The 8,147-nt window shown below is 36.3% G+C and overlaps 2 protein-coding genes across 4 annotated transcripts; one reads left to right on the forward strand and one right to left on the reverse strand.

The window, feature by feature from the left end:
* Positions 1 to 708: 708 nt before the first annotated feature.
* On the forward strand, positions 709 to 2,466 carry LOC149381011 (calmodulin-7). Its single transcript, XM_089600879.1, has 2 exons — positions 709 to 959; positions 1,754 to 2,466. The coding sequence occupies exons 1-2, from the start codon at positions 884 to 886 to the stop codon at positions 2,125 to 2,127; spliced, it is 450 nt and encodes a 149-aa protein (XP_089457005.1). The 5' UTR covers positions 709 to 883; the 3' UTR covers positions 2,128 to 2,466.
* A 3,069-nt stretch (positions 2,467 to 5,535) lies between these two features.
* AKINBETA1 (5'-AMP-activated protein kinase beta-2 subunit protein) lies at positions 5,536 to 7,893 on the reverse strand. 3 transcript variants are annotated; one of them, XM_089600875.1, is made up of 4 exons: positions 7,630 to 7,893; positions 6,866 to 7,011; positions 6,617 to 6,779; positions 5,536 to 6,348 (listed from the first exon to the last, which is right to left on the reverse strand). In XM_089600875.1, the coding sequence occupies exons 1-4, from the start codon at positions 7,807 to 7,809 to the stop codon at positions 6,016 to 6,018; spliced, it is 822 nt and encodes a 273-aa protein (XP_089457001.1). In that variant the 5' UTR covers positions 7,810 to 7,893; the 3' UTR covers positions 5,536 to 6,015. The 3 variants fall into 3 exon arrangements, with proteins under 3 accessions (XP_089457001.1, XP_089457002.1, XP_089457003.1); XM_089600876.1 differs by having other exon boundaries at positions 7,657 to 7,892; XM_089600877.1 differs by having other exon boundaries at positions 7,675 to 7,891.
* Positions 7,894 to 8,147: the final 254 nt, after the last annotated feature.

The following is an 8,147-nucleotide window of genomic DNA, read 5'->3' on the forward strand; positions in this document are numbered from 1 at the left end:
TTTTAAGTTCTTTATTGTGTGATAGTACATGGATTGGTCATAACAACTCTTTATAATTTTGCGTATAATACATTAAGAGTAAGCATGTTTGCTAAGTTGTAATTCGCTATTAACTGTAATTGTTTTATTAAGTCATGTTCTTGCAATTGTTAATATAATGTTAGTTGTGGATTTTCATTATCGTTTCTTATGGCCAATAATTTAATTCCTTTAAACCCTGTTAAGAACCAACACATACTATGGAATCATTTCGTATTTCGTGGACCATATTAACACTATTTTTTAAGTCACCAGTTATATATACATAAATATATATATTTTTTTTGAAAAACAAGTCACCATATTTATACAATACTAATCTACGTCACTAACTATTACATGTGTACCAGTGGTCCATTCTCAATATTTATAACAAGTAAACCGCCGAATTTGACAATGCTCTTGATTTGTCGGACGATGAATCGTTGGCATTGGTCAAAATAATGGGCAAAGTGGTTGTATAAAAAAAAAAAAATGGGCAAAGTGGTCTTAATAAAAAGGCATAATTTTTTTTTTGATCGAGAAAAAAAAAAGAAAGCATAATTAGTTAATAGAGGAAAGGGATTACGTGCGGTGTGCGGATGAGGGAGAACCAGATGCGTTTGCTTCTATTTTAGTTTTATTTTATTTATTTTTCATTTCCAGAATCCAGAGTTGATTTTTCAAATATATTAAAAAAAAGCGTTTCATTTCTCTTATTATATAAACTCACACACGCATACACAAATATCGTCACAACGAAAGATACAAGAGCCGAGTCTTGGTCTTCCTTCCCCTCATTGCCTCAGCGAACCTCGTCGTTTGGCTCTCTGTGATTTCTCTATTCTTTTTCTCCGAACAAGCCATGGCCGATCAACTTACCGACGACCAGATCTCTGAGTTCAAGGAGGCTTTCAGCCTATTCGACAAGGACGGCGATGGTCTCTTCTCTCCTTCTCTTTCTCTAGATCTCTATTTCTGTCGATATTACCTTTTTATTCGCCTTTCAATTTTCGTTTCATTTTTTAGATCCACTCAGATCTGCTTGTTTTTGTTTTGTTAGAGTGATTGTTGTCCAGGATTTGTGCTCGTTTAGGGCTATTCCTGATCTGTTTCGGACCTTTCGGTTCTTCGGACTCCGGATAGTCGTAGATTCATAACTTGTTTTCGTTCATTGGCTCCTCTGGTAACATCTTTGAATTGTCAGTTGTTAGGTCGATTTTTTTAAATTTGGTGATATATGTTATGAAAATGCTTGGTTCATGAAATGTGTGTTTGAGCCGTCCTTATTGGTTTACGTGGTTGAGCTCTTTGAGCTCACAACGAATACATAGTTGATAAAATCTTAGAAACTTCCTCAATTTTTGGAATATTGTTTGAATATATGAGTTATTGTTTCGATGTTGTATCGTGTGAGATCTATTCGTCTCATTGCTTGATGACCTTCTGTTCAGAAGATTTTCTGGCAATTCATATGGGTAGTCTGGCTTTGTTATTTGATTTTGATTTCCTTGGAAATCCCGTTTTAACATACGATTCTTCTAAACAAAGTGATCTGTTCTCTGTTTCCTCTTTATTTTATTATTGTAAAAAAAAAAACTTATTTTTTCACTATGACAACACACAGGCTAGCTGTGTTTAGTTTTATGTGTTATACTTACATGTGCTTTCTCTGCATTTCAATATATGATTCACTTGATGTCTGATATCATTTTGGATGACCATGAAATTATAGGTTGCATCACTACCAAGGAGCTCGGAACTGTCATGAGATCTCTAGGGCAGAACCCGACCGAGGCCGAGCTTCAGGACATGATCAACGAGGTCGATGCTGACGGTAACGGAACTATCGATTTTCCTGAGTTCCTCAACCTCATGGCCAGGAAGATGAAGGACACCGACTCCGAGGAGGAGCTCAAAGAAGCCTTCCGTGTGTTCGACAAGGATCAGAATGGCTTCATCTCCGCAGCCGAGCTCCGCCACGTCATGACCAACCTTGGCGAGAAGCTGACCGACGACGAAGTCGACGAGATGATCCGCGAGGCTGATGTCGATGGCGATGGCCAGATCAACTACGAGGAGTTTGTCAAAGTCATGATGGCCAAGTGAGGAAACTCTTAAAAGATTTAAAAATAGCTTAAAGATTAAAAATGAAAAAAAAGAAAGAAAGAAGAAGAAGAGAGAACGAAAGGCAGATAAGTATGATGAGATTTCTGTTTGCTTTTCAGACATCTTTGATTTCTGATTCTACTAGCTTTCTGCTAGTCGATTGTCTATCTTTGTGTTTGCATTATTTGTGGGTACTGTTTCCATTAGCATCTGTTTTTGTTTGTTGCCTGTCCAGTAGTTTGTTTTTGGTAGCGTTTTAAATTTTGTATTTCAATCTATAATTTGCTGTCGTGAACCTAGAACAATTTGTTGGAATTTGATGTTTTCGCTTATGGGTGACATCTCTATTGTCTATAGCCTAAAAGTTTCGGGTTTTTCCTTGACTTGATTCTATGCATATTCCATTGGTTTGCAGAGTAGTGATTGACAACATCCATTTCTTTATCTGTGCTTGATATGTCTGAGCCGTGTTTTCTACTTGTTTGAAATATTCTAATAAATGTCTGTAATAGTAAAGTTTGGTTCATACAAGCCCCTCTCAAAAATGTCTCATGTCTTCGTATGAGATAAACACAGCCAGTTATACCTGTGATCAGATTCCATGAATTGTGGACTACAATCTCTTCATTCGTTACCCTTGAATCTTGTGTACCATCCTTAAAAATCTGTTCTTGTCATTTGTTGCCCATGTCATGTTCTGTAGAGCAGTTTCGAGTTGTAGGTGAATCTTCTCGTTAATACCTAGCCTGCTCAGCCCCCAGAAGCGGTTGTCAAGTCTACACTTGTTTTCTCGTTAATGCCTAGCCTGCTCAGCCCCCAAAAGCGGTTGTCAAGTCTACACTTGTTCTTATGGGTTAGATTTCATAACCTTAAAAAACTCTGCTTATCTAAACAGCCTAGGTGTCTAAAGTTGCTGAAATCTGCTGTGTTTTTACCCACATACCTGAACTCGGAAGCCCCAACGCAGAAAAATATGAACCAGCCTTTCATATTTCCTTCTAATGAGCTGTTACTGTCTAATGGTTGAAAAGTACTTGAGAATTTTGGGTGAAGTAGTATGACTTCAATTAAGTTCGGTAAACCATGTTGGGATGAGAAAATCATGAAATGGAAGTGGATACCCTTTGGAGTATAATTGTACAGTACTAGTATGTCCGATTCTTTTCCTCTTATTTAGCATCTTCAAGTAGCTCCAGCCTCCATGTAGTCGTCAGATTTTCAAAAGGGACCTATAATGAATTCTTTAGCTTTTTGGATAGTGGACCGTAGAATAATGCAGAAACCAATTGCTCCATTTGGTTATAAAAAGAAGAAGTTACTAGAAATATTTAGTTTACTATTTTATATAGTGAAATTTAGAATATATTCTTTTTGTGGTAGACAAAACTATCCCACCATACTGTTTTCTTTTTTGCTTTTGGATTTTTTTGTTGTGTTCTAGAAATACCGAGATAGCAGCGTGAGCTTTTAATAAAAGGAAAACAAAAAAATATCTTCGCTTCAAATGTTGGATTGAAGGTCAAAATATAACGTAGAATTTTTTTAAGAAAATAAAAAGACGCAATAAATATCTAGATTTCTCTAGAGAATACTAAAGAAACCCAGGAAATAATAATATTTTACAAAAATGTATTCAAGTTACTATTGTGCACATCGGCTAATTTAAGTGTTAATAATTGTAATATGTGTACTCCTAGTAAGTACATTTTTTTGTCGAAAAATTTATTGCGTATAAAAAGCTATTTTTTTTAATTTTATTTTTATTTTTATTTTTAGCTCAGATAAACAGAAACACATCAATTACTAATTAGGACGTCATAAACTTAAGCATATAAAAAAATGCCAGAATTGGTTTGGTATCGTATCCGATTCCGATATAGTTAAATATATATCTGGCTAGAAAAAGGAACATAATGTTACTTTTCCATACTCATTAAAGCTCGACTTTGAGAAGAGCAAAAATGAAAAGTAAAATAAAAATATCCGTAACTTTGAAGTTTAGTTTACCTATGCTGCTTTTCAAAATATGGAAAATATAATTTGAATGTTATTTAATTTTTGAGGAGACTCAAATTTATTGTTCGTAATCTCTTCTAATTTTGCTACGTTTGAAAGAAAAATAGCTTGACCGAAAATTGGATTCTAATTAAGCTTAATGCGTTTTTCTTCTTATTTTAAGATTGTTCTTATTTTTGTATTAAGTAACAAAGCGCATATATTCTCTTGGTTTTCTTCTACAACCACACGAGACAACATTTGCCACCATGCTTTGACCAATCCAGCCTCTCCTTTTTCTATATTCTATTAATTTTCACCTTATTAAACAGCCAGGCTTAATGACTAGTTACTTTCCAACTATGCGTCACTATATATCATACCAATTTTTTAAAAGACCATTTTATTTTTATCTTATATATATATTTAAATATTTACGGTTTAAAATTTCATTTATCTTTTTTTTTATTACGATTACAATTTCATTTAGATTAAGGGTTATAACAATTTTAATTTAAAAAAACTGGTCCTTGTAACCAGAGTTTAGAAACGGGAGAAATCTTGTATTCTTCTTGGAAAAATAAACGGTATCTAGAATTTCCACTTTTTATATGGGAATAAATCAAAATTGAGCTCCAAGTGGTGACCATTTGCTTATAATCAGAGTAGCCAAAATCAAATTCACTTATTTATACCCTTTGGGATAATTCAATTAGGCTGTTCATTATATGTTTTATTTATGTATTTATATATTTGATAACTAATTTGACTAGACCATTGACATTTTGTTTCCCTTTTTGGTTAATTGCAGGAAGAGGCAAAAGAGGTTCGAAGAAAGAAGATCAAGGTCGTACTCGTCGGACGGAAAGAAACTCAGGTGCAGAGATCGAATCCGTGATTGCGTTATCCTATAGCTAAATGGCAAGTAAATTATCAAATATGGTCCATAAATCCAATATTATATTTCTATGTACAATGAACTCTTTGATTTCCTGTCTTTATCATTTATTCTAAAGTCAACTTCCGTGGTCTCTTTTATTATTGCTGTCAAACAAATTACCAAAACAACAATGTCACCCTGCATTGCAACGTAACTTCACTAGTGATTGAATTTGTCAAAACTCGCTCCCATTTTGGAAGGCTTGTTAAATAATTGAGAGGCTAGAACTGAATTCATAGAAAGACTTTACTCCCATTAATTTTTATTATTTATTATATATTTTTAAAAATGGGTAAAAAAAATCCTTCACCAGAATAAAGAGCCATCATTGGGAAAACAAAAAGAAAATATATGCAAAGTCCCTAACAACCAACACAAAATCTAACAAATACAGAGGACTCCAAAAATCTAACACTCTCAATTAGGCAGCGGACTTTATGAAGAGTCACAAGTTGATTTGCTTGAAAGAGTAATAATGTCAAACACAAACAATATATGCATTATTCTCATCGAGCATACGTCGCAACTAAATCCCAGGATACCACAAATGGACAAACATATATGCAAAAACAAACACAGCACAAATCACCAACAAACACAAGAGACAAAAAAACATAACAAAAACCCATTTCAAGCCTTCAAGAACCAAGTGCTATGACACCGTTCTTTGTTTGGGATGCACAAAAAATATGCACCTTCTTGATCATTTGATATGCTCACATCGATAAAACTAAACACATACCATTTCATCCGAAATTTCGTCGAGGTGAAATTAAGAACCCGGTAAATTTTCGCCACCTGTATCAGAAACCCGACAAAAAGCTTCACTGTACTCGCGTTATTCTCAGAAAGCAACGACAGAATTTCCAGTAAGCAGAGCCGGAAGTTACCCGTGACAGAATTCGTTTAACATATGACAGTGTTGTATATATTAATTTACAAAAGTGTAAGACCTATTTCTTGAGCGGTTTATAGAGGACTACGGTGACGTATTTAGACTCGAAGCGATGAGTTAGTCCCATGGCGACCATTTGCTGGGATGGCCATCCTTTCTCTATAAAGAGGTGGTTAAGTAGAACGTGTTGCGGTTTAGACGAGGATGACAATGGAGGGTCGGGATCGGCCGAGTTTTCCATTCCGAGGACGGTGACGTGAAGCTGAGACGGAGCCACGGCCGGCTCTTTCGCAAACTCTTCTTCGCCCGGGAACGCCTGTCCGTAGCTTGACTCCGGCGACGATGGTCCCTCGAACTCCGCTACGCCGTGAAGGTATTCCGGTACGTATGCCTACACAAAACAACGATGCGTTGACTTTGACTTCAATAAGGACTCATGGCCAGAGATGAAAATAACAGAAAAGCCCTCGAACACGGTTTCACACAGCTCTCTCATTACTTCACTCGAACGAATTGTACGAGTTGATCATAGATCTAAGATAAGTACAATATTAGTCGAGAGTTTCAAACGGTGTTCTAGGATCTGAATGAATTCAATAAGTCAGCACCGAGGATCTGAATGAACGCCATGAAGAAAGTGAGGTTCTAAGGATACGTACATTAACATCGAGAACGTTACAGATATGGCCCGACTCGCCAGGCAGAAAAGGGAATTCTGGGATGTATCTCCATTCACCATCGACGAGAAATCTGTAGTGGTAAACACCAGAAGGCAAAACCAGCAGGATCGAAAAATCTTTTCCTGTTCTCTGCATTGTTTTCCTGCACACAGATCATGAACTAGTATGTAACATAATCGTTTATATCTTCTTCTTCGGGTCACGAAAAATGTAAGTGATCGGTTTTACCTAGACACCCAGTTGTCCCAAGAGCCCTCCAAAGCCACGCTGTCACCGCCGTACGGCCATGTAAACAAGGTTGGAACTCCTTTCTCGGGAGCCGAATCTTCTTCGTCGTTCATTGGCTGTGGAAGAAAGCCTTTTCCCACCGGAGCCTGCACAATTCCACAGAAAACATCTCTCAGATCCGACCCAAGTGCAATCGCTCATTTCACATAAAAAGAAATGTTTTTGATTCCCATCAAATCCTTATACGAAATTGCTACCAGATGTCTTTAAAATCAAAACCAGAAACTAGATATCTCAAGACTACAGCTGAGACGAGCAAAATTAAGTTAAAAATAGCAATCCCGATTAGTGGACGATAATCAGATAATTATCCGAGATTATCAGAATATCCTTAACACACGTTTCAAATGATGAATATTCTTTAATTAGCCATTATGAATAATGAAATATGAAACAGCATGACCATCTAGAAATTATAATAATGACATAATAATCCGAGTATTACAATGATATTCCGAGAAATATAGGTCAATATCAAACACAAAACACTCAAGGTTAAGGAGATATATAGAAATATGCATGTTTCAAGAATTACTGCCTGACCTCAAAATGTTACGATCAATTATGATTACTAAATATCAATAGCAGAACAAACACCAACTATGCTAATTTGTTACTTTGATATAACACTGTCTGCACATATGTAATCACACACACACATATATATATACACACACACAGAGGAATATAAAAACTAGGGAGACCTGAGAAGCAAAGGAGATTGGCAATACCGATCCCCGGGGACTCACGGGAGGAGTGACGTTGGCCATGGACTCTGACGAGGCCACGCGCGCCGAAGGATACGAGTGGTCACCACGCGCCGTCAAATCGCCGTTGGATCTTTGATCGGCGATTCCTTCCTCTCTTCCATTAGCATTTCCCATCAAGCGAAGTCTATGGCAGAGACTGCGAAGATCCAGACGAGAGAAGCAGTCGTCGCATATATGTGTATATATATATATATATATATATATATATATTATAGAAAGAGAGAGAGCTGAGAAAATCTGTATTTTTTTTTTTTGAAAATCTTTTTAATATGTATAGGATAAACTGATGGGTCCCACTAGCCAACCCGATAACTATGTCTGTCTGTGAGATAGTGGGTCTCACGTGGGGCCTCTGCTCGTTAATAAATTATCTTAACAAGATAGGGATGAAATTAGAATGTGGGGTCCACTATCTTCGACTTTTCACCTTTGTTGTGCCAATATTTATATTT

The sequence above is a fragment of the Urtica dioica genome, chromosome 11 (genome assembly GCF_054948205.1).
Source record: "Urtica dioica subsp. dioica isolate 48M chromosome 11, U.dioica_male_clone48M_v1_H2, whole genome shotgun sequence".
NCBI lineage: Eukaryota > Viridiplantae > Streptophyta > Magnoliopsida > Rosales > Urticaceae > Urtica > Urtica dioica.